A 26,496-nucleotide genomic window follows, 5' to 3' on the forward strand; every position below is an offset into this window, starting at 1 on the left:
TTTAACCAAAGGGTAGTCTTTTTATTTCCCATTAGGACCATCTCAAGGACATAACTGAATGTTGGAAACCCCACAGAAGGGCACATACAGCAAATGTGGTGAAGTACAATGTGAACAGCCCCAGGGGTTCAAATAAAGTAGGACCATTAGCTAACTGGAGGAAAAAAACCCCAAATTGAAACTCCACTGAAGATGTTGTACTCTCTTCTCCATTTACACTTCAAAAAAAAGACAAATTCAACAAAATCCTTTTATCTCTAACAGTACATTCAGTCCTGGCTAAAGAGTTTATCACGATGGCAACAGGATGACTATAATACAAAACGTTCACTACTACACTCTGTACACGCCTGTTGTCCAAGCCCTCCCCCAGACCCCTGTGATGATGGTGCCCCATTATTTGCTGGCTTGCTGGGCCTGCCTGCGAAGGAGGACGTAGATCTTCTCCTTTATCCAGTCTTTATTGTACGGCTGGTATGTCTGAGTATCAGCACGGTAACTAGAAAGAAAAAAAGAAAGAACGTCAGCCTGCCCTGTAGTACATTTACCAGAAGAACTTCACAAACAATTTAAGTGTCCTCAAGTGTATGAAGCAGAAAGTTGTGTAAAGAACATAAGTAATATCAGAGGTAGATGGAAATTGCCACTTATCCAATGGATTTATCCTGTTCCCTAAAAATCAGCAGATCAGTCTGACCCTGAAATAAAACTGGACGTTCCAAGGACTGTAAAACTACTGGATCACAGTGCATTCATATTTTAATTCACGAATACTTACAGGAGACAACAAATGGAGAATCTTAGTATTCCAGAGCTCAGAATGAAGAATAGTTCCACAGGAAATTATCTGATTTGTCTTAATGAGCCAAACACTTCTACACTACATCAAGTATTTATTTAAGTTTTCCAGTGTTCAATTTCTATCTGGATTTTCTGAAAATTAATAAAACCAAAATTTTTCAGGAGCAAAGGTAGACTCAGAGATTGATGACCCAGGATTCTTGCAGTTGGCAGCAAGAGCAAGGTTGCATCTAACAAGGACACTTCATAAAAAGCTAATGGAAAACAAGAACCCACAGATGCATTTCTTGCTGCTCAGGGATAGTTGATAACAGCAGTTCCCTAGCAAGGCTGAGAGAATTAAGTTACTCAGGACACGGTTGAATGGAAGCTGAACAAGACTGAAAAATTAAAGCAAACTGCATGAAGTTGCCTGTGTAGATTCATGGCCTCCTTTCTCCCTCAGTCATTAAAGCAGAATATTTTGTTCATGAAGATGGTACTTTCAGTGAATGCTTCTCGAACTACTTAAGTCCTGGTCAGTTTTTAAACTTTGGTATACGTATTTCTGACCAGGTAAGAAGGGTGAGATGGTCATTGGCAAGAAGCTGAGTAAACATTCGAATTTAATTCAATCCAGAACAATTTACAGATCTTACCCAAGGAAAACACCCTAAGCATATTGTTTCTAAGAAAGCTTTGTAATTTAAACCCCAGTATGACTGGTTCATGGCCAAAGAAAGAGTATCAGTGTATGCTGATACAGCAGTTCTTGTGCAGTTTAAGAATTGTTAGTTTCAAGAAAAGTTATGGATTTCTGTCCCCCACCCCCAAATCCATTCATAATGCTACACTGCAAGACTAGAGAGCAAGTACTTCAGGACTCTCCATGAACACAAGACATGTCTGATACACCTCGTGCTACTTGTGCCATCTGGTGGAAAACTGAAAGCTGCAGTAGAATTTGGCACAACACTGAGTTTACAAGCCCAATTAACAAAGGCTCAAGACTGTACCAGAAAACAGTTGCTACCTGGCCAGCTTCAGTCTGTTGGATAAACTGTGGGTTTCAAACTGCATCAGCACAGCACTGTAACACCTGAAGTTCAAACGTGGCAGTATGTCTGGGACAAGCTAACTCTGCAGAACCTGTAAGCCCATTGTACTTATTCTACTGAAAACTTTAGCAAAATGGCATTTGTAATAAGTCATTATCAGTAATAGACTCTGTGCTGTATATCAGAATACAAAAGAAAACATCTGATGCTCAGGTTTAGAAAAAAATTATTTTTAAATGGAATTAACTAGCAAAGTCTGTTCACTGTGCAGCTACAGTAGTATTTGCACTAGGATTTCAGCTGCAGCAGTACAACTACAGGAATGTCTATACCAGAAACTCATTGGCTTAAAAATTTTCTGAAATTTTGCGATTCAAAAGCCAATAGTATGTATTTTGTTACCTGAATATGAGATTTGTATCCTTATTCCTACAGAATTTCTGCAAAGTTGATACCACTGTCATATTAAACCATTACCCTGAAATTTATGATATGGAAAGGGCTCAACACTGTAAGTTTTGTTATGGACAGTGAAATTTAACATTTGATTTCACAGTGCAGTCAGAATGGAAAGTACAGAAGACCATCATTGCTTGTCCACAATTCTGATGCAGAAGTGAGAACTGGCAATGTTTTCACCAGAGCACATAAACAATTAGCTAGGGCTCTCTGGAGGATCCATCTGTTCCTCAATCACTTCATTAGGATTTACAGAAACTTCCATCTTGCTCAAAATAACCAGTTGGCTGCAATGCACTTTCACAGACTTCTACTGTACCACTAGCACTGCCCTCAGCTGCAAGAAATTCTGTAACCATTCTGCCTCCTCGGGAGTCAGACCAACAGCACAAAGGCACACACAGCCCCAGTTTAAAGAGATTCCAACAGTAATAAAACAAGCAGCTCTGTTAAACTGTTGAATTTCAGTATCTGAGATGCTGTGAGCTTCAGTGTGACTAAAATCCAACTGGAATTGTCATTTTCTAAGACCTCCTTAGAGACACCTTATCTCAATGCAGTTAATTGGAGCAGGCAGCAAGTTATGGCAGCTACAATCCTGCCCCACCACAGTTACTGCAAAAAATGCTCACTGAAACATGGAAGAGTTTAGAGAGAGGACCTGTGACCTCCCTGAGCCAACGAAATGGATTTGTACAACTGAACTTACACAAGACAGCTGAGGTCTGCCAAGTCATCAATGAAGTCAAACAATTGGCTGATATCATATGTAATGGATGGACTGTTGGGATTCATTCTTTTCAGATGCTCTTCATACATTTTACAGACTCCTGCAGAGAAACAAGATTATCAATGCAATATCTAAAAGAACCAACTGTATTTGCTGAAACTGTTTCAGCTATTGATCAACAAATATAGGGCAAGTTTAGACATGACTACCATAAAAACATAGTCAAGATTTTGCAGAGCTGAAATTCTTTTGTTCTAGCTATTTGCATTGAAACACAATACTATAAAATCATGTAAGATGCACAGAAAGAAAAGTTTTCGTTCCTAGGGGAAAAAGTTTTAGTTCTGTGAAATACGTAACACTTCCATGCAGTAAACTCCAAGAGACACCTCAAACTCCTGCTAATAATTGTAAGACAGCAATTACAACACATAATCCTACTGTACAAACACCTGGGAAACAAGAATGATCACTGTTGATCAAAAAGTCAACAGGGCTACTGAGGTAAGAGTGACAGCACAACCCTGCATATGGATTTAGATCAGTTTTATTCAAGGTAGCCCACAAATAGTTCAGATATATTTGGGAAGAATGTAATACTAAAGTGAGAACAGAGACTTTATATGGTCTTTATTATGCTTTTTTTGCCTTGCAAAACTTCCTGGAACATTCGTATATTAAGTGAACTACAGCACGAGTATGTCAGTCTTCTTTCCAAGCTCATTAGGCATCTCAAAGTCTCACAGGATCTCTACTCTGGCACACATACTAATTATTTATCAATTGCACACCATCTTTTATTTAATATATTATATCCAGTAGCAACCTTTCCTTTACAGTGCTAGCAAATAACTAGTTTTTAATTGGTAGAACATTAGCAAATGAAAAGTATGAAACACTTTTTCCGATTTCTTTTGGTGAATTACTTTTAGAAAACATGAAGAGAGAACAACTGATTTTCTTACTAAGTTTGGGAGTATGTTGCCAATGGTAGTCAAACCCAGGTGTTAAACCCCCATGTCTGCACCCACCTTCCATGCACTCATTCACCGACTCATAATCAGCGTATGTTCTGCCCTCTGGCCTCTTGGTTGGCTGGACAAGTAGAATTGTGTGAGACTGAAAAACAAATCAAACACCAAGGAAACAGTTTACTGGCACAATTTGATTTATTTTTGTTTAAGTTATTTATCTGAAGGAAGCACTATTGAAATACTGAAATATCAATCAAGGACGTAGACATTTCCCCAACAGCATTTACCATGTAAGTGTGCTAATAATTGTTGTGCCTAATCAGTCCTATCACTCCTTACAGAAATTTAAAATGGGTAAAATCACCAGAAAAGCAGCTGTTGTGTTGAAAAACCCCCACAGAAATAGTTTCTGTTTAGACTCAGAAGCAAAGCAATAAAGTCAATGTATAAAAGCTATAGTATTAGTGCATTTACTTTATTCCAAATGCAAGCTGTTCATAAGATTTCAAATGCCCCAAGAAAGTGCAGGGAGGGGATCCAAGTTAACCACACTGAGAGTCTCACCTTAAAGATTTTAACAGCAATAGCTATTTTGACTTACTCATTTAACTTGAAGAGAACACAAGTTATACAACAAATCTGCACTCAGTATTCAAGATTATTTCCTGCACAACAGATGTCCTGGTTGTTCACACTTCAGTGGGGTTACTGAAACAGTAATTATGGCACAGAAAACTGCTGCAAATGTCAGAGTCCCTAAGCTTGTTCTTCTGCAGGGAAGGCTTCGATCGACCATCGGGTGGCTCTGTGGCTTCCATTATTCCCGTAACATTTTTCACTTGGCTACAGCAAGAGATTTGAGCAAAACACGAGCAAGATTTTTGAAGTGTAGGCAATCTGTGATCCAATTAACAGGTTGCACAGCACAGAAAGTTTGCAAGCAGGCTGCAAATGGCCATTCCCAGTGCTGCCAATTGGCTCCAACATTTTCAGTGCTATCTGTGAGGTGAGCACACAACAAAAGAGGCAACTGCAGAGTAAGATACATTATATGGCTTAAATTAACGAGCTGCTGACAGAAAAATCCTGCCCCATGCTCTGGACATCAGTGAAGACACCAGTTCAGTGTTCATCACTTGTGCTGACAGAAAACAGCAAATGTCAGGATTTACAAGAAACATAGAAGAAGAAAACAGAACAAATTCTTGCCCCATGACTGACAGTGTTCCCATAACTGGAATACAGTTTTCAGTACTTTAACACGGCAGAGTCTGAGAAGTCCAGGAAAAAAATTACACTGAGAAAAAGAAGCAGCAAGACTTTTCCCAGACAAAAATGGAAAATTCACACAAAGAAGACTAGACTATGTAAGTCCACTTTCATGTATGCCAGAGGGTGCTAAATTTGACAGGAATTCCCCAAGGGGGGCTGGTACCTGGCTGTTCCCAAGTGCACTGTGCTTGAACAGGCATGTCCCATCATGGAGTGCAAATAATTTATCCAGTGCTATCATTTTAATTAGCTGGGCACTGAGGAGCATTAAATTAACGTGCATCTTCTGAAATGACCCAAATAATCACTTAAAAAAATAAAACAAACAGTGAGCCAGACATGCATGCCAGTTATTTCAGAACTTCACAGCAGAAATTATTTGGGCTTCTGACTTTAAGCCGTTTGTCACTTCAGACACTACACAGTATCTGTATCAGATACTGGGCTGGAAAACATTAGAATGAATGATGCCTTTGGGACTGTCTGTATCATAGAACCAATGCTTTTCAAACACTTCTCTGGGAACTTCACATTATTTTACATTAAGGGGGGAAAAAAGAAGAAATTGTTTGATTTGATAAAATTGCTTGTCCTGTCCTACCATGTAGGTACAAAAATTGCTAAATTCAGAAGCCTGATGGAAGTTTCCCCCAACTATGTCCTACAAGTGAAAATAACACAAAACCAAGGGAAGATCCATAAACCTTCCTGCAAGAGCACCAGGTTACAGGGAACAGCCCAGTGTGGACCCTGATTATTACAATGCATATGTTGGACTCTGCTTTTTCTTTAAGAGCACAGTTGTACCGGCTGTTAAGCAGGACACTGAATGAGATATCACATGTTTACATTACATCAGTTTTGAACTTCTAGAGAGAACTTCAGAAATTGTTTCTGTTACTGAAGGCAGAACCCTGTAAAATGGTTAAGGAGCCAAACCAGCAGCACTTAAAAGCGAGGCAGCATCTGCACAAAGAGGCTTCCACCAACTGCACTCTACGGAAAAAAAGGAGCCAAAAACAATAAAAAAGGAAGAGAAACACTACTGCAATGAAAGATGTGCAGCGATGTAACCCCCAGCAGCACACTGCTGACACCTAAAAGCCTTTCAGTTCCCTCTGCCAGGCAAAAAAAAAAAAAAAAAGTGGTAAAAAGGCGCACTTCCCTTGGGATAACACAGGGCTTGTGACTGCTCGTCCTGGCCGAAGCCAACTGCTTTGGATCAAGTGCCAGGCAGATGTGGAAATTCGCTGCAGACCCAGAAGCAGCTGTTCCTCCACCGTGGGGCAACAACTTGCTGCAGAATATCCCAATTCATTGCATGAACGCAACAAACCACGGTGGCAGGGAGGCCTTGGACCTCCAGCGAGCCATTCCCACAGTGCACTAAGGCGAGCTCCCGCCTTTCCCTTCTCCGAGCGGAGGGGAGGAGCAGGAGAGCAGCACGGAAAGCGCCAATCAGCCATTTAAGGCGGACGCGCTCGACGGGCGAGCCTCGAGGGAAAGCGCGGCGCTTCCAGCAGGGCGCTGAGATGGGGCTCGAGGTGCAAGGGACGAGGTGGGAGCCCCATTCCACCCCCCTCACCAAGAGAGCCGCCGCCGCCTTTGTGCCCTCGCCTCGCCCGGCCCTGCCCCGCCAAAACGTGCAGCCGCCCGCCCGGGCCCGCACCACCGGGCCGGCACCACCGGCCGCGGCCACCCCGAAGGAGGGGAGGGGAGGGGAAGGAAGTTGAGGAGAAGGGATGTGCGCCGGTGCGGGCGGGCCGGGCAGGCCCCGCTCCCTCTCACTCACCATGGCGGCGGCTCCGCTCCCTCAGCAGCGCCGGGCTGGAGTGGCGCGCGCCGATCCCCCACACGCCCCCGCGCCCGCCGGAAGCGCCGCCGCGACAGCGCCCGCCCCCACAGAGGCGCCGGCGCACAGCGCCGCTCGCGCGCACGCGCCGGTGGGGGCGGGGCGAGGCGCGCGGCCATCTTTGAGAAGGGAGCCGCCCTTTCCCACCGCAGCCCGTCGCCTCGGCCGCCATCTTGGGGCCGGGAAGCGCGCGGGGCCGGGCGGGGCGCGGCCCGTCCCGGAAGGGGAAGCGCCGACGTGCCACTTGGCCGTGGGTGCGGGGCGGGAGCGGCGCGCGCGGTCCCTGGGGCCGCCCCGCCGTGAGGAACCTCCCGGCCGCTCGCCATCCCCTCGCCATCCCCTCTCCGGCCCCAGGCTCTCGCCGTCCCCTCCGCGGCCGCTCGCCGTTCCCCCCTCCGCGGCCGCTCGCCGTTCCCCCCTCCGCGGCCGCTCGCCGTTCCCCCCTCCGCGGCCGCTCGCCGTTCCCCCCTCCGCGGCCGCTCGCCGTTCCCCCCTCCGCGGCCGCTCGCCGTTCCCCCCTCCGCGGCCGCTCGCCGTTCCCCCCTCCGCGGCCGCTCGCCATCCGCCCCCGGCCCCGGCTCCCCGGCTCCCAGCCTCCCCTGGGAGCAACGCGGTGCGGGGCAAGTCTCTGCTGGCTCAGGTGAGGGCCGAGCTGCCGCCGGTCCCCCGGCCTTGGCGGGGCTCGCCGCGCACCCCGGTGCGGGGGCACAGCCGGCCGGAGCCGCCAGGCGAGAGAGACATGGCTGAAAGCCTCTCGTGGGAGCTCGGTGTCTGCACGGGCTGAGGCGTGCGGCAGGGCGAGGTGGAAAAGTTGCTGTTGACTTTCACTTCAAGGGACCGGACAGAAAGCGACGAAATGGATGACTTCCCCTCCATCTGCCTGCTGTCCCTGGCCATGCTGATTGCCTGCTATGTGGCAGGAATTATCCCCTTGGCGGTTAATTTTTCCGAGGTAAGACAGCTCCGCCGAACTGCTCGCTGGTTGCTAAGGGAGAAACCAGATGGGGAGATGTCCCGGTCGGAGTTAGCGCCGTCCCGGGCAATACAGCGACGCTGTTGGGGGTAATGCTGTAACTTTGAAAGGTTTTTAACGAAGTTGTGAGTACGATATTATTTTTTATTCCAAACTGCTGTGTAAAATTATGCTGGTTTCATAGTATGTATTAAAGCCATTTAAACATGCCAGGTTTGAGTTGAGCATCTTGGCTACAGGTGAAGTAAAGTCTCAGCATGGAAGGACATGAGTAGGAGCTGTGCATGGCTATTCTTAGAAGCTTGTATAAGAAACTGCTGAAGTCAGAGATTATCTCTTCTTATGTGCCTATGGGCTACTCAAACTAAGGCTTTTAAAAACAATCCCAAGAACATTATCGGGAAACTTTGGTTGACAATTTTGTTCATGGCTTGCACTGCTGAAAATGAAATCTTAGCTTTTTGATTATAATACAATTTCAAGCTATTGCCCCGTGTAACTCAAAGCATTCTTTTGGAAAATAAGTAATCTTGGGTAAGTAAGGTCTTGTTAAAGGAGAGGGAGACTTTCCTAGATTGGGTAAGCAGTAGAGGAGTTTATCATTAAGCTTTAGGTGAAGAAACAGATACTGAGGTGATGACTATTGTTGCAGTCTCTGGAAGTCTCCTGGTGTTCTCTGATGCCTGAGGGGTTTTTCTCTTTCTAAATGATGGTTTTTGTATAGAGGTATAGTGTAGTGAGAGTTTAATTGTTTTAAGATAGTAAGAGTGGCCTTGTGAGAGGTTTCCCATTTCTCCTGAGAGCAGTGCTGGTTTTGGGAAGCAAAGTGCTGGATGTTACTTCTTCCATCAAGTCAGAGCTGTACCTCTCCTTGGTCCCATTATTAGTAGGAGGCTTTGGAAGCAGTAGACCCTGAGCAGCATGGAAGGACAGGCTGTTTGTTTCAGGAACAGTGCAGTTCAGCTAAATGAATTGAAACTTAACAATGTACTCTGAAGTCTTCACAGAAGCATTAGCAGAGTTCTCTTTTGCCAGTGCTTCCTCTGATGCTTTGGTAGTCCTTCCCTTATGTGTCTTCAGTATTGTAGTTTCCAATGTCTCACTCTTCAAAGCTCACTTCTGCCCTGAAGCCCACAGGGGGCTTTCGTATGAGTTTGCCAAAAGGACTGCCTTGCATGCTAATATTGTCTCTCTTTTTATTTAGTTTTGCGTTTTGTCATGAGTGTGTTTGATAGTCACCTGTTGTCTCTGACTTTGTATTCAGTGTTGTTTGAAGGTAGGGTTCTTAAACTGTCTTTATGTGGTTTGTCTATATAGTTGAATCAGTGGTCTCCTAAACCTCTTTAGGCTTCCAGCAGCTACAGGAATGTAGATCTCTTGTGGATCCAAAACTGCATAGGCAGTAATCATGTGCTCATTGGCCTTTTATGTGTGTGGTATTTTACCATCAATACCTGTGCGTGCAATCAAGTTTATTGTGGTATCTTAAGCGCTCAGAAATTCTTGACTCAGTTTTACAGTTGATTTAAATTTGGTATCCTAAGGGCTTGCATGCAATGCTGGTTTAAAAGAGGAGCAGAATATCCATGCAAACTATGTACAAATCCTAGTTAATCCTGGAAGTGCCTGATTAGAAGTTGGAATTGTTTTGTTTCAAATTATTGCTTAGGATTCTGCAACAAAGACAGTTTCAAACTGAAATGACTGCTTGGACTGCAAAAAGTTTTGTGGATAGCCAAGTGAGTAAAAATGTCTCTTCCCACTGGCCATTTATGATGTTTGAGTAAAAACCAAAAGTGAACGCTGTACATAATATACCCCAGATGCTGGAGAACAATTAAATTATTAATTAGTGTTACGGTGTTTATTCAGATGCATTTTTTGCCATGGAACCTATTACTTGTGTTCTGATCTCATGCTGGTTTCCATTGCTGTAATCAGGATACTCTTGAAAGTATAAAACTGGCAAAGCCAGATGTGACTAAACATTGGTGGTAAAAAGGTACAGACTGAACAGAGCTTCTCCTTAGTTCTGTGTGCAGGTTTACCCTTTCAGTGTAATCCTAATTTATGGGACTCTCTTGGTCAACAACACTGTACTGGCTCTTGAGGCTGTGTCTTAAGTTGTAGTCTAAATACAAAACTTAAAAAAAAATTGGAGTCGTAGTAGTTTGAATGTTTTCATGGTATAGCAGAGGCTGGCAGTGCTGTCTGAAAGTAGGTGTGATTTTTTTGATAGGTCCAATTAAGGGTTTCAGTGCCATGTAGGTTTAAAATAAATAAACAGTGAAACTGTTTGCTAATTTGAGGAATTTAAGGTTTTTCCCATGCATTTTTAGCACTGGTTAGTGTGATGCTCTTGTTTTTTAACAAGAGACATGCAAGTGTGTTTAACTGAAATGATTTCTTGGACAAAACTATGACTTTTGCCTCTTTGTGTAGTCTGTTATTATTAAATTTCTGTATTTGCCACATCAAAATATTTTGTACTGAAAAGGAGATGGAGACTTATCTTGACGCAGTAATTTATTAGAGTGTATTATTTTCATGGATCTTTAAAATTCACAGATGCCCAAGTGAAAGCAAGTAGTACCCTGTATTTGCAGTTGTAATAAATCAGTATTACTTATACTTTTCTGCCTTTGTTTATGTATGTATGCAAAAGACACTACAGTGCTGCAGGAAAATATAATCTGTTTTCCCTTGTAAGATGTTTTTGCAAAACAACCTTATGAACAGTGGATGTTGAAGGTTATCTTTTAACATAGATTGCCACATTATAACAATTTATCACATATAGTTATTGTATGTGCCCATATGCGGTGCATGTTGGTGAACACTTTACAGTTGTTTTCATCTCTTGAATATGACTGAATTTTCCCCAGTAATGCTGCAATTGTTCCCTTATGGTCACATTTGGCTTGCTGTCAGCCGTGCATCTCCCTAGAGCTCCCTACTTCTGTGCAAGTGTTGCATATTTTGATGAGACTAAACAATTTGTGTGGTTGGAGGAGAATGGATGGCACAATAAGGATGTGTAACAAGTGGTTTGGCGTTAATGAAATGCTGATCTCTGTCTCCAGGTCCTCGCTGACCACGGGAGATGATGGTGGCTCTGAATTCCCATGGCTGCTACATGTGACAATCAGGGGGCTCTTACAGAAATTGAGAAATGCCCTCTGCAAGCTGTCACATCTTAGAGTGTATTAGACATTTATGTAATTCGATTTTAGTACATGGCTTTGACTTTAGTCAGTCAACGTTGTAGTAACAAAGAAGCAAATTGATGACTTTATTGATAAAACAGAATATAGTGAGTTTGGGAGAAGGGATACCTCTCTAAGCTTTTTGCCCCAAATTACAATATAATTGGAAAGATAACCCTAAGTAATAGTAGCAAGTACTGATAAACTGTACCTGTTTTTGATCTTGTTGTAGAAATTCTTTCGAAAATGTGAATTAAACTATTATTTTTTTCTATACTATAAAAACAATAAGTTTATGTATTGTTAAGGTTAAATTGCAAATTGTCAATACTAATGTAAAAAGTAACCCCTTGTCCCAACCTCTGTTAATAAGGGAGAGTAAAGAAAGCATTTTCAGTCCTAAAGATGATGCCTGTTCTGTACTTGCTTGCAGGAGAGACTGAAGTTGGTGACTGTTCTGGGTGCTGGGCTGCTGTGTGGAACTGCCTTGGCTGTCATTGTGCCAGAAGGAGTACATGCACTTTATGAAGATATTTTGGAGGGTAAGAACTAAACACAGATGGCCTCATTCAAGATAACATAGGTCATGGTGTTAGGATATTCTGGGGTTTGTTTTATGGTTTTTAACATGAGACTGATGGAAGACTTTCACAATAGCATGACACAAAGCAGGCATAGAAATGCAAAACTGCCATAGGTATGATATTGCATGTTCTGAGTTGATGAAGGGATGTGATCAGACTGTGGATTGATCACTCTTGCTGAGTTATCCAGTCATTTGCAGATCCACATCCTGTTTTGTTCATGGAATAACAGCCTGTCATGACAGGTCATGTGTACTGTTTCATTTTCTGGAGAGAGTTTAACTTTCACTGGAGCCTCAAAGAAGAGTGAGGATGCCTATGGCAGAGAATAAAATTATAGAGTATTTGCTGTTTCTTTTTGTAGTTTAGACTGCTTTTCATTAAAGCAATTGCAGGAGCTCTTTTATAGATCTCTGTCCTTCTCTGAAGCTGAAGAGCATCTTGAAATTAATATACTTAGTTGAAAATGGCAGTTACATAGGGCTAATTATAGAGTACATGGCATTTCTTTCTTCATGGTGTCCATCTAAATCTATGTGAATTTCCAAATTTAACCATCCAGTTCTAGTTCCCTGTCACTGTCTTCAAAACCTCATCATCTCCAGTAGAGAGCTTAGAGTGAGCACAGATTGTATCTTGCAGGGATGTGAGTGTGGAGCATGTCTTAGACCCTCAATTTGAAGTTATGAGATTATTTTAAATCGTCAGGGCTCATAACCTCTGGAGTGCACTTTTTTTCCAAATTCACCTATTTGCATAATTAAACCTGGAAAGGTGCACCAAAGGGAAACATTGAGGTATATTCCTAGAGCTGGAAAAACAAAAAGACAAAGGTTTTTGTTTTTCCTGTTGCAAGTGGAGCTTAACTCTTAGTCTTGTTGCTTGCTATCAAGAATTTGAATGTTTTTTACTGATACATAAGTAACTTAACTGTTACTTCTGTATTTACCCACAGGCTGCAGAACAAATAACTTCTAATTTTTGATGCTGTAGGCTGAGGGTAAACAGTAGATCATGACTTGGATTATTCTTTGATCCTAAACCTCTGTATGTGTGTAGTGAACCCTTGGTTTGAGTACTACCATCAAATAAAGTTCTTTTGCTGACTTCAGTCCTTTAGCTCATGACACTGTATAACCACTGTTAGAAAGATTGCCCCGAGTTACACACTACGTTTTAGGGGCTTGAACTTCAGCTTTCTAGGGTAGTGCTGGCATTTGTAGGTCAGTCTGCTTGACTTAACTGTTGTTCTAGTTTGTATCAATGGAGCATATCAATACTAGCTAGTTTATGTCTCAAGCATCAGTTAATCTTTTTAAAAATCATATTAGATCTTTTAGTGGATGAAACCTATTTTATCTCCTCATCCTGTATTTTCTCACTTCAATGAAGATTATGAGGTAACTGCTTGACAGTGTCTCTGAATATTGACAAAACTGGCAACTTCAATTAAAAAAGGAATTGTACAGCATTTTTATCGATTAATTTCTATTTAAAATGCAGCATTTAAACAAAGTGGCTTGACTTATCATGTGTTAATGCTTTCCTTGCTTTTCCATGCTGAAGATATATGAGGAGAGACCAACCAGCCTTCCCTAAGAAAGATTATCTAAGAAAGACCTTAAACAAGGGCTTCAGTGTATTGTCCTAGAAAGTGTGAGGAAGCCTTTCAGCAAAGGAGGAAATGTCATGTTTAGTCTCCTGTCCCTTAATCTGTTTGCTTGCCTGGGGCAGGGACGCATCACCCAGCGAGCGAGATGCAGCACGTGGTGGAGTCTGAGAAGGTGGCAAACATCCCAGCTGTACCTGAGCATGGCCACGACCATTCCAGGCTGCACGCCTACATTGGGGTGTCCCTTGTCCTCGGCTTTGTCTTCATGCTCTTGGTTGATCAGATAGGCAGCTCTCATGTGCACTCGACAGATGGTAAGTAAAGGTTAAGTGAGATTGAATTAGACTTGTTAATTAGTCTTTATTAGCAAGTTGTGATTTTTTGTGTGTGTTTATTTTTTGGGTTTTGGGGCGGGTTTTTTGAATGCTACCAGGGTTTAATTTATCCAGTCATGTCCAGAGTTTCAGCAGGTGCTTTACAAACCTAAATCAAGGTCTGTGTGAAATGCTTATGCTGGAAATATATCCTGAAATCCATGATAGTGTGAGTGCTTGCTTCACTAACATGAAGTAACAGTATGAGCATGTATAGTGAGGGGGTGAAGAATGTCTTGACACTTGAGTTACTGCCTGTTTTACCCATAGGGGTAAGTATCACCCATAGGGGATTTCTTTGGCTTTCCAAAAAATTTCAGGTTAGTCTTACATTCATTTGGGTTTTTTCTACATAATTTTCACACATGTAAAGAACAAGTTATCTTAAATAAGATTGCAGAAATGATTAGATGTAGGCTCTGGTTCTTTACTGTAACTGCACAATTGGACCTCCCACACTTGTCTAGAGCCTCACTTACTTGGAAATACCTCCTGCTTTGTCTAAAGATTTGTCAACTTCTTGCAAGACTAAAATACCTTTTGTTTCCTGCCTGTGGCTTCATGCTCGGATGGTCGCTTGAAATGCACCAAAGATGTTCTGTCATTTGAGAAAGTATTCCTTTGGCTTCTTATTTCCTCCTACATAATCTCCTTTGATAGTGGAATTTGGCCCTCAAAAATTAAAGAATTGATCTGAAAGGAAAAGTAAAACACACACACAAAGGAGGAGGGATGTGTTTTGGTAAGATTCTAGGCAGTTCATAGTGCAGAGGTGCAAATGCTTGTATGGGGTTAGTGTGGTGGGACAGATGGAAGGCCATTGTGGGTGCTGTGTCACCTTTGTGTTCCTGAAGAAATGTAAATGGAGCCACAACCATGGCTATCTGATCGTCAGAGTTTTTCAAAGGAAATAGGGGCGGGCAGCGAGGATATCAGGAAGATGCAGGTGAACAAGAAGAAGAATGCTTGGTTTGTACAGGTTATGACCCTTTTCCCTCTCTGATCATAGCAAATACCAGAAGAAAATTGACTGTGATCTATGTTAGATATATGCACTATAAAATAGGATATTAAGTCAAGTTTTGCCTAGCCTGCACCGCTGTCACTACTGAAAAAAAGCACTTTTCTCTTGAAGCAATGTGTTGCAGTTCTCTTATCTCCCAAGTGGCTAGATACTACTTTGTCTAAACTAGAAAACTTCTGTAGTCCAGAATGGAGGTATGAAGTCAAATGTGACTTTCTTTGAGTGTATTCAGTATTGGTCAATCAAAAACAAATTTAAAGGAAATATTCTTTGGAAGTATCTCCTCCTGTTTGACATGAGTGTACCATTAGCCAAGTGCAGCTCATGCAATTAATTTCTCATCTAAGCTCCACTTGGTTCAGAAGATCAAGCTGACTGAAGAGAATGTATTAGTTTTCACCCAGCTCACTTTCCTGATCTGACTCACTGGGCCACTGATGGGTGCCTGGGCATGAAGACAGACTGCAGGGTGAGGGAACAGGCAGAAGGAAAGGAACAGGACCAGAATTTCTGTTTTGATGACAGTGCTTTCAGTCATCTTCCTGACCACTAGTAATATTCAATAATGGCTGTTCAATTGTCTGTAGTTAAACAGTTGAGTTGTAAGATGTTTCTGTTCTTGTGCAGAACTTACCGGCTCTGCTCATTACAGCGATTCTTTGTAGCAGTTTCACCTCTGGTTGTGTAGTGGTGGATATTGTCCTGTTGTGCTGTGTAATGAGCTTACTTGCAAATGTCCTCAGACAATTCTGGGCAAAACACTGGATCTCAAATTGGCTGCATTTCTGCTCTGTGGTGTGTAACATTGGAGGGAAATCTTTGCAACTCCTCCATGACAAGTAGAATTTATTGCTTACTAGGAACTGCCAGAGAATCAGTGCAACAAAAGCTGTCCCAGACTTTTGCCTGAAGGAAACTGCCAGCATTGAGCTGTGGGGGGGAAAATCATCCTGACTCTTGGAGCAGCTCTGAATTCTTGGGGTGCAAGACTGGCTTAGCTTTCCCTTGGTAGCACCTTTACCATTTTGATTCAGGAGATTAAGAGAAATATCTGCTCCTGCCTATGTCAGTGATCCTGTAAATTGCAAAGAATTGTTTATGAGTCTGTCACTTGTTTGTTGACAGAACTTCAGGTGATTTGAAGATGTTAACTATCAAGCTATTTTACAGTAAATCTCATGCAGAAATACAGAAGTTGGTAGTTTTGAATGTAACTGCCTAAGCAGCTAGGAGAGACGTGTGCAGTGATACTTTTGTTCCAGCATAATTTATGTATTTGATCTCTTTGTCTTGGCTTTTCTCATAATTGTTTCAGATCCAGAAGCTGCTAGATCAGGCAACTCTAAAATCACCACAACACTGGGACTAGTAGTCCATGCTGCAGGTAAGTTGGGACCTACTGTTGGTGCTTGAGAAGGACATCCATTGCTGTGTGGGTCATCTTTAGATGTGATGGGAACACTTGGGGTTTGCTTTTGAAGGTGGTTTTTAATTAAAAAGAAAAGGCAGTGCAGGGAGAACTAAGGATGTTCCACAAAATTAAATGAAAAAACACCAGTGCTTAGATGTTCCCCAGAATTCTATTTGGGCACAGTATTTTGACTCTTATTTTTCCTGTTTGAAAGCTTGTGTGATGCTCACTCTCTGCCTCTTCGATTCCCTTGCATGCTCCTTTAGCTGCTAAATTTCAACACATGCTAATGCATTTGATAGGTAGTATGAAACACCTTTGGGTTTGCTTGTTGGTTTACCTGGGTTTTTTTAAAAAATACTAATTTAAAAAATAGTACCTTGTATAAAAACAAAGACATTATATGGTAGAGCAAAGATTTGACTCAAACACATTTAGGCTGACTTGCAAGGACTCTCTGTTATGCTTGTGTTGCAGTCATCCCCTGTCCACGCTGTAATTCTTGACTATATATATGTAGCAGAAATACGATAATTTTTAATGTTCTGCTGAAGGTTCCTGTCTAGATAAGTCATGAGATGTTGATCAAAAAGGTACTGCACTAAATAAAGCGTCTGTATATAAAGGAATAATATAGTATCCATTTTCTATATTTATGTTAAATGATGAAAAAAAATTATTTGCAATAGTTATAATTCAAAAAATCATTTAAAGGGTAATAATAAAACAGATTTTTTTAATGTAGACAGGAATCCTCCTACTAACAGAAGACTAAAACAACTAAACTTGTTACCTCATTCTAGCCTGAAGGAATGTGTCAAAACTGAGTGGATTCTCAGTATGTTTTTTATGGTCTTGGGAAATATGAGACAATTCCAGTTGAGGGTTGTCTGATACTCTGAAATGTTGTGGCTTATCAAACAAAGGCAAGTGAATCATGTGTGGGGGTTCTATTGTTAATGGCATTTGCAGTAACAGAATTTCTTAAATCGACATTTTTTTGCTGTCAGCAGTTGAGGGGATGGGGAAGCTCAGGTGGAGGAATAATGTATGAATCTGCACTTCTTTTTCAGCCGATGGTGTTGCACTGGGTGCAGCAGCTTCTACTTCTCAGACTAGTGTCCAGTTGATAGTGTTTGTTGCAATTATGTTGCACAAGGTGAGTCATCATCCAAAATATCTTACTTGCTCTTCAAAGGACTGTTAAAGCACACAGGAATTACTAAAGATCTAAGGCTTCCTTAGTGATGTAATACAGAAATATTTAATGCCATTGAAATAAACAGGCTGGTAGTTAGAGTTGCAAGGACCAAGAAGCACTGGAATGATGTGTAACAGAAGAGCAAATGATTGATGTTAAGTCTGAATGGGGCACAAACGCGGGAGAAATCTGACTGTCTACCTTGGTTGCAATAGCTGGGACAAGTCTTCCAGAAGTAGGAAGAGAATAGTAGCTCCTGAAGAACTGTCAGCTTCACACTGACTTCTTCTGAAGTTAGTGTGGTAGTGTGTGTTTGTTTTAACAAACAAAAACCACTATAGATTCTTAGTGCTGTAAGAAATGTATTCAGAGAAGTTCTAGAGGGTGAAACACAGAAGTATATGCTAGTGCATTCAAGAAGGAACAGCAGTTATATGCTGATTACAACAATCTTTTGGTTCTGTGTTCTTAGGAAAATGTAAAGGATACTTGTTTTGAAGGCGTTTAGTGTTTAAAGGGTTAGTCGTGAAACCACCTAGTACAGTGTCCTAAATTACAACTTCTGGTTATCTCTGTTATTGTAGTAGTTTCAACATCAGTCATATGCCAGTTCGGCAGGAAAAAAAAATTAAGTGTTTTTCTGCTGGGAACAAGCAAACAGTAACTCTTGAAGATGAGAAGAGCTTTTCTTAATACTTATGAGCATGTACCTATTGGCTATATAGGCTCTAAACATGTGTGTGCAGGTGGATATTTGCCTTGCAGTAACACATGGTTAGATTACAGTAGTTAATCTTGCATTCATTGTAAAACCTGCTTGCATAATTCAAAATGTTAGGGAATCCAGGTCTAGTACATCTTTTCTTCAATGTTCATATAAGAAATTTTGGCTTACAAAGCCCTCTTCAAAGGTGGTGATGTCAATGTTGCATCTTGCTTGAAGCTTAATTTATGGCTATTGCTAATTGAAACTTACTTCTGTTGTTCTTAATGTTCAAATTAACTGACTTCTAAAACTGTACAAATTTAGAAGAGGAAAATTACTTCTATGAACTATTTGGCATTGGAAGAGAAATGTACTACTTCTATGATGTCTTTTTTTTCTAGTCTTCTGATCCTGATTGATGCTTTTGTCTTTACCATATTTTGCACTCATTTTTTCATCTTCTAGGATTAAAAAAAGGATTGTGTATAAAAATGCTCAATGCATTTTAGTTTGCCTTACATGAAAAATGTCAGGGTGGATTGCTATTGTCTTTCCCAAGCAAAGATATAATAAATTCCATGAGTTAGTAGGGTGGCTATGCCTTTTGGGTAAGAAACTGGATGCCAGCAGAGGGAGAAGGAAGTATTTGCTTCCTGGTAGGAACAGGAATGAAACTTGAATGCTGAACCAATCAAAAGACCTCGTTACGTCTTTGTTAACATGGAGGCTGACAGTTACCTGTCCCCATGTTAATTGAAGAATGTTTCTGCTGTAGAGAAAGAAACTGTCTATCTAAGGTAATTTCTTCTTTCATCTTGTTACTACTACACACCTAAGTTAACATAAACATGGAGATTACAGCAATGACTCAAGTCAGAATGAACATTTTAATATTTATGACTACACAAGTATGTGTTTTCTGATAGCCAGAATGTGAGTTTCCATTAGGTACAGTTATTAAGGTGGGTCAGTCTGCAGAACTGACTGTTGATTTGGGTTAGCTGCAACGTGGTAGTACTCACCCTGAATTTCTTCCAATGCAGTACATTTCAATGTAGTAAATCATATTTCAACTTGTTCTCATATTTCAGGGGATGTTAGAAGGTATTGTATTACCAGTGAACATTGTTTTTTGCAGGCACCAGCTGCCTTTGGCCTGGTTTCCTTCCTGATGCATGCGGGGCTAGAACGGAATCGAATTAGAAAACACTTGCTGGTCTTTGCATTGGCAGCACCTGTTATGTCAATGCTGACATACTTAGGGCTAAGCAAGGTAGGTCTGTAATTTTCTTCTGTCCAAAATCTGGCTTAGTGGTGGAGTTTGGGAAAAGGAATATCATGAGTTTTATATCACATAATTCCAAACTGCTTGCAAAATTCAGCAGATTGGAGATTTTAAATAAAAGTTGATGAAAAGGTAGCAATATGAATGCACAAAATAGTGGCCCATGCTTTCCCTCAGAATCAGTCACATAATGCCTTTACAGAGTTTTGTGTAGCTCTTTTGAAAAGTCTGATTTCTGTGTTTTCTACTTTCTGCTGCTCCCCACTGAGAAGAACTTACTCATATACCAGGCTTTATCAGACGCCTACTTAACTAAATAAGTTTCAGCATTGTCACATGCGTTCTTCTTTTAATATGCAGGTAGAAAATAATCTCTGCTAGTTTTCCCCACCATCCCTGAAATGGTCCTTTACGTTCAAAGTCAGTGTCAGAAGTCGAATCCTCAGCTAAAACAGCCTTTTTGCCTCTCTTACTCCTTAAAGCGTAGTCTTATCTTGGATCTGTACAATAAGTGGCCTGTGAAATGGGCCACTGCACATGGGTTTATCATCTCTGTCCATGTGAAATGTTTCTGCTTCTCACAGCAATATCCTGTGACACTTCTGTATTTCCAAACTGCTGTTGGTCGTGCTGGTTACACACCATCATGGCACGTTGTAAAGAATATAATGTGATCTTACAAAACTAAAGGCATGAGAGGAAAGATTAAATAAATCATCTGGGCTAATCCCTTTACTTGCCAGAGAGCACTGATTTTTTATGTTAAGAGTACAAGAGGCAGTAGAAAAAAAGATTGGGTTTGTAAATAAAAATAAGAATTCTTTTGAAGCATGCTTATCCAAGAGTTGGGTTTGCATTTTGCACTGCAGAAAGAACAGAGAATGTTTGAGGTATCAGGGCTGTCACAGTGGCTGTGTAGTTCCAGAAGAAGATGAATCTTTGCTCTTTGGAAAAATGATCCAAGAGTATACCAGAGAATTAAGATCACACCTGAGCTGGAAAGTGTTGAAGAAGCATTTGAATCTAAGTGGGTTTACATTTCATTACATTTACTGATGCATAGCATGATCTTAATTCTAGTATGAATGTAAAGAGGTGCTCAGTTTTGATCCAGAATATGCATTTCTTCATGAAGTTTGCATGGAAATTCTGCATAAGTTTTGGAGGTTTCCTTCTACATACAAGTGAAATATTGAATGAATGATGATTTGGGACTTGGCTCTGAACAGCAGGGGACCAGATATTCAAAGGCTAACATGTTATATGAACCCTTTGTTTAGAAAAAGGTAAGGGACAAAGTCAGTCTCGAATGTTCTTACTAGAAGTTTTGACTTTGCAATATTAACTTTATTTTCTTTTGAAACATGTTTTGTATGTTGCTGTGAGATGGTCAAACAAGATACTTCTGCACAGGCTGACTTTTCTTTTGCAAGGGTTTCTAGAAGTCCAAAGTGAAGTAACTAGGGTAAGGGATGTCTTTCTGCCCCTTAAAACTTTTAGAGTGCCAGTTACTACATGAGGTGCAAGACACAAAAGAACACACTTTATGAGAAAATGAGAGTTGATAGAAATCCTGTTGTGTCTGGACACTTCAAGAATTTTTTTTTATTACTGATTGAAGAACTGCTACTTGTCCTCATATTTTTGCTCTTTATGTTTCAGAGCAGCAAAGAAGCCCTTTCAGAAGTCAATGCCACTGGAGTTGCTATGCTGTTTTCTGCTGGGACTTTTCTTTATGTTGCCACAGTTCATGTCCTCCCAGAAGTGGGAGGAATTGCTCATAGCCACAAACCTGAATCCACTGGAGGAAAAGGACTCAGTCGTCTGGAGGTGGCAGCCCTAGTATTAGGATGCCTTATTCCTCTAGTTTTGTCCATTGGACACCATCACTAAACAGTCAAATACCACCGTTCTCCTCCTCAGTCGGAAATGAGCAGTAAAATGTTGGCTGCTCCCTTTACCATTGTCTCTTACCCATCATCCATCCCATCCACTTTATGGAGTTCAGAGGGAATCTTGATTTGCAAAATGAGGAATACTGGGGAAGTTTTTAGTGTAGCAAAAAAGTACTTTGGCAGTCGGACCTAAATTCTATGTAACTTTATTTTCTGAAGACATTTGCTATTTTAATTGTTACTTCTGGCCCTATTCTCAGGGATGATGGAATTTGAAGTTTAAGGAAGGTAACTGGGGAAGAACATAGCGACTCATCACAAAATTGCAATCACCAAAGTAACCTGCAGTTCAGCTTTCACAGCTGAAAGCAAAAACCAAGGATGGCTGCATTGCGAGAGGTTGTACTCTTAGTAATGAAGAAGGGGGCTCTCCCACATCGGTTCTGCTTTGTCCTGGCAACATGACTGATCCTTGTGATGTTTGTCACTAATTGTATTGCTGAAATGGGCTGCACTTGGAACTCTGGGTAACACAGAAGTGTCACTTGATAGGAAAGAGATTATGTAGACAAAGTGCAGGGTTAGAGTAAGAATCAGCTGGTTAAGAAAGTGCACATGAATTTTGCAGCATATTCCATTATTTAAGACAAAGGATAGAAGCAAGGAGAATAGTCTTTTGATTGTTTATGCAATTGTTAATAAATTCTAAAATGGCACTATTTCTTGGGAGATGGTCTTCTGCCCAGTCAATCACGTGTTAAGCACCAAAAAGGTTAGCAGGAATTACATCTTGGGTGCTATGATTACACTACTGCTTCTGTTGAGAGAAATTACCCATAGTGCCCTCTGAAATAGAGCTGTTCTGGGCTCTGAGGAGTACAAATCTGATGGAGACAGCTGTTGAGGGACCAGAGAACTTTACTAGTTTATTTTCAAAAGTCTGAACTGCTGAAATCAGTGGAGGGCTGTGTGGGTTTTTCACTAAATAATAGGTATTAAGGCTAACAAAAAGACGTTTAGTTAAATATTTATGCTGTAGACAGAGTACAAAGTGTTTCTAAAGCAGTTCTGAACAAAGAAACCCGTACAAACAAAAAATAAACTGATGGGTTCGCAGTGGACCTATTAGACATTTTGTTCTTCCTTTGGGAGTTGTCCATTTGCCTCTTACTAATAAGCATTAGTTCTGGCAAATCTGCTGGAGGACTTATTGCCAGTTGCTGATGTCTCTCACTGCAGAGGAGTGGTAAGAGAGCCCTACGTTTCCAAGGCACAGCTTTGTCTTGTCAGGCACCATTTCTCTTGCCCAGAATGTATTACACTCTATAGTGCATTGAAAAGTCAGGAATGCTTGACATGCACAGAATTAGCATAAAATTCTTTCTTTAGGGGAAACCTTTAATGCCGTATCTATTTTAAGCTATACCTTGTCTGCACTTTTTAAAGATAACATTGCCAAATATATTTTTCTTTTTGATTGTTTTTTTGTTTCAAATGAATTTTCAAGGCTTGAAATGCCTTCTTAACTGAAGTGCTTCTTCTTTCCATTTGAACGAGTGTGTCTGGTTTTCATGCTGTTTATTACTTATACTACACAGCCCATTGGGCCTAGTAACCTCTTCATGTTTTTGTCATTGTCCTGTTTGTGTATCATTTCAGTAATGGGTATGGCCTGGCTCTTGGTCTACTGATTGCTTTGTCTGTTGGCTTTCTAACAATATGGATGTATCCCAGGATTGATTCCCAGGACTGCTTGTTCATTCGTGTGTTTTACTATGTAAAATCAAGGCAAAATTATTAGAAACCATCTTTTCCCATGAGACAGTATTTTCAGATAGAACTGGTGTTTCAGTCCTAAACAAGCATTTTTTACATTGGACCTTCAATATTATGTTATGAAAAGCCAATGCAAAAGTAGTGATGTGGATGAGATCCTATCCTGCACATTCTTAAATGTTTTTTATGTTTTTTACAGCATACATACACAACTTGCAAGTTACTGGTTAAAAAAAGTTCAGTGAAACAGGTTCCTGACATGTGCAAATGACACACAGGGATGTTAACACCAGAGGTCCCAGTGTCCTTCCTGATTTCTTGTAGTTAATTTCTTCATTGATAATGTCACTATTTTACCTTGCTTCATCTTTCCATGTAACTGCTTCCAAAAGCTGAAGGGTTTGCAAGAGCAGTAGCAGAAGCAGGAGACAGCTTAGTGCAGCACTTGGTGCTGACATTTAGTAAAACAGTAAGTTTATTCTTTAAACTCTTATCTGGCACTTGCATGTGCACCCCACGCTGGGAGCTAAGGGGGCATCCTGACTGCATTCCACTTCAGCCTCATTTTGTGTGTAACATTAGCAATGGTTTAGAGAGGTACATAAGTAAGGTCCCATTTTATGCCTTTTGTTCCAGTGTTGGAGCATGTGGATAGTACCTTCTTTTAAGGATCAGTGTGTATGGACGAGGATGTGGCAGCCAACCTTTTCACTGCTGACATAACCTCTGGTGTATTAATCATGGGTGCCACTGCTGAAGGTCTTGTCATCTTTCTATTTTCCTGTCCTTCAAATCGTGTTTCCAGTTTCTGGGGCAACCATCAGAAATAGTAAGACTCAGTTTAATGATTCATGAAGTATAGAGGCCAAGTTAAAGCAGCAGATGAAGGATTTTCAATGAAAACACTGGGAATTTTAAATTGGCACAAAAATTCTGATAACATACTTTTCATTTGGGCACTTGATTAAATGATGTTTTATTTTTTTTCTTCTCAGAAGTAGCAACAGCACTTTGTTTATCTCAGTTATCTCTGTGTTGAATTATTATTTTCAATTTTGTAAGCGAAACTGCAGTGACTAAAGAAGCTTTTGGTTATGTGCTAAGGAGAATATAAAATTTTAAATGATCAAATCTTTCTGAATTGTTAATACCACATAGAGGATTGCTTCCTTGAAGCAGAGTATTTTAATGAGTTAAATGAAATGGTCCATTTTATTGTAACCTTTTTTTACCTATCTCCCCATCAGTCACAGTAAATCCAAGCACTGAGTATAGTCAGTGCCATTTGGTATCATTTTCTACTCTTCGGGGACCTTGGTGCAAACAAATTCCTCTTACTCTCTCTGTAATAGCCCTCTCTGCCTGTTTTTTTCATATTTGAGGTAGGTGGCAGTGGGTCTAGCAGGTAATGTTTAAACCAAGTGCCAGTCATGTCCCCCTTTCCTTCTGTAAATCCCTCTAGGAAATCCATAATCTTCTCATTACCTGATTTTTTTCAGTTAATGATTTTTAATTGGTGATAGGAATCGGACTAAAGCTGTTTCTGTTGATCTGGGTGTGTCTACTTTCCCTACTGTTTTAATGCTTTTATTGTTCCTTATATAAGGGGGAAATACTTCTTTTCCAGCAGTCAATGACAGATGCAGAAGCTGCACTGACATTAACTTAAGTGAGGATGGCAGAGCTGTCACACCAAGACAGGATTTTGTGATTGTTGTGGCTTGTCAGGTGGCTGGATGTTAAACACAGAAACCCACTGTTGACTTCAAAGAACCATTTCCAGGTGGATTGTGTAAAAGGTTAATACTATCCAAGAGGCCCAGGAGCACTACTGTGTTTATTCAGGAACTAGTTCAGAGCTCTCAAGGAGCTTTTGACAGTAGCAGATGTGTCTATATAGTATTGACTGAATGCAGAATAAGAGATGCTGTGGAATAAATGTTCCTGCTGCTTCATTCCCATTCTGTGCTGGGACTTGGGAAGAAGAAGAGGAAAGTGTACTTGTGTTCTTTTAGGGGAGGAAGAGGAGTGATTGCAGTACGGTGGGAAAGTTTATGATCAATTTCAGATTCTTTATGATGAATTTCAATATTCCTGTTCACATCAAACTTTTTTTCTTACTGTTCTTATATCTCTTAGCAACCTTGGGTTTCCAGGGAAGAACATTGAGTGATCATTGCTGTTTACCTGACTCCATGTATGGAACTGTAATTTTAATGTCTTTTTTCCAAACCATTTGTACATGAAATCATTCCATGAATGGCTGCCTTATAATTTTTCCACTTTAATTGTGAAGGGTTAAATTAATGTTGCCGTTTTCAATTTGTTTTATTATATTAAATTTTTACTAGGTGCAGTGCTTCTGAGTTGGTTTGTCATTTACTGCATGGGGTTTTGTGACAGCTCTGACACAGAGTAATTAGTCTTAAATGGGATGAAAGTGGTGCAGACAGTACATTTTATTTTTGTGGGGGTTCTTGTGTGTTTTTTACTGCTTTTCTTTATGATGTCTGAGCACCTCCTGGAAACCTGGAATGTGAAACTGCATGTTGGGAGGCAGTCTAGCAGGTTGATTTGGATATGGATATGAATGGGATTAGAAGTATTAATGCAGACATGATTTGACAGCTCTGCTTGAGAAGGGCATTTGGCAACTTGTGTCTCTCACAGAGTGTTTAGGAGTTGGCATTGCCTCAAAGATCTCTCTTCCCACACCTGCAGGGAAATCTCTCAAGCTTACAAGACAGAGACCTCTTTGGAGGGCCACATGGAGGTGATTGATTGGTGCAAGGTTGCTCCACTCCACTGTTAAAACGCTGCAGGACCCTTTGGGTTAAAGAAAATGCTTTCCTCCAACATGTGCTCTCAGTGGTGTCAGTCCCAAACTCAAAATGCAAACTCTAAGTCCCATGCATATATGTGCCTCTGCGGGATTTGGGTTAAAAGTCAACTTTCAACCCGAGCCTGCTTTTTGTTTTTGCCTTACGGGGAAAACTGCTGGTGAAAACTTTCTTGCCCCTGTTAAGTGGTTTGTTGTTGGGTTTTTTCCCCATTTATTTTCTTGCTGTTTCTAGGTCCTGTGTCACAGCTCAGCTTTCCTTGTGACTGCCCCGTGATGCTCCTGCTTACCTGTTTACAGCTCTTCAGTGTTGCTCTGCCTTCGTTGGTGATGCAGTTTTTTCTGGCAGGCTGCTCACCTTCCTCCTGCAGCCAGCAATCTCATGGAAGCCTGTTAAGCCACAGCTAAGTGTTCTCTCTAATGCCAGTCATGGTGGTCATAACTGAGGGGATTTTGCTCTTGCTGTGAAGAAAGTTTCTTGGGGT

General features: G+C 41.0%; 2 protein-coding genes across 3 annotated transcripts; one reads left to right on the forward strand and one right to left on the reverse strand.

Moving 5' to 3' along the window:
• Window positions 1-7,151, reverse strand: ERH (ERH mRNA splicing and mitosis factor). The gene is made up of 4 exons (XM_071558182.1): window positions 7,066-7,151; window positions 4,059-4,146; window positions 3,007-3,127; window positions 1-499 (listed from the first exon to the last, which is right to left on the reverse strand). The coding sequence occupies exons 1-4, from the start codon at window positions 7,066-7,068 to the stop codon at window positions 397-399; spliced, it is 315 nt and encodes a 104-aa protein (XP_071414283.1). The 5' UTR covers window positions 7,069-7,151; the 3' UTR covers window positions 1-396.
• SLC39A9 (solute carrier family 39 member 9) lies at window positions 6,752-25,531 on the forward strand. 2 transcript variants are annotated; one of them, XM_071558180.1, is made up of 8 exons: window positions 7,362-7,765; window positions 7,960-8,077; window positions 11,738-11,846; window positions 13,623-13,814; window positions 16,214-16,282; window positions 17,383-17,468; window positions 19,355-19,489; window positions 21,164-25,531. In XM_071558180.1, exons 2-8 carry the CDS (start codon window positions 7,982-7,984, stop codon window positions 21,392-21,394), a joined length of 918 nt encoding a protein of 305 aa, XP_071414281.1. In that variant the 5' UTR covers window positions 7,362-7,765; window positions 7,960-7,981; the 3' UTR covers window positions 21,395-25,531. The 2 variants fall into 2 exon arrangements, with proteins under 2 accessions (XP_071414282.1, XP_071414281.1); XM_071558181.1 differs by lacking the exons at window positions 7,362-7,765; window positions 7,960-8,077 and adding an exon at window positions 6,752-6,831.
• The last annotated feature ends 965 nt before the right edge of the window (window positions 25,532-26,496 follow it).

Source organism: Pithys albifrons, chromosome 6, assembly GCF_047495875.1.
Source record: "Pithys albifrons albifrons isolate INPA30051 chromosome 6, PitAlb_v1, whole genome shotgun sequence".
Taxonomy (NCBI): Eukaryota; Metazoa; Chordata; class Aves; order Passeriformes; family Thamnophilidae; genus Pithys; species Pithys albifrons.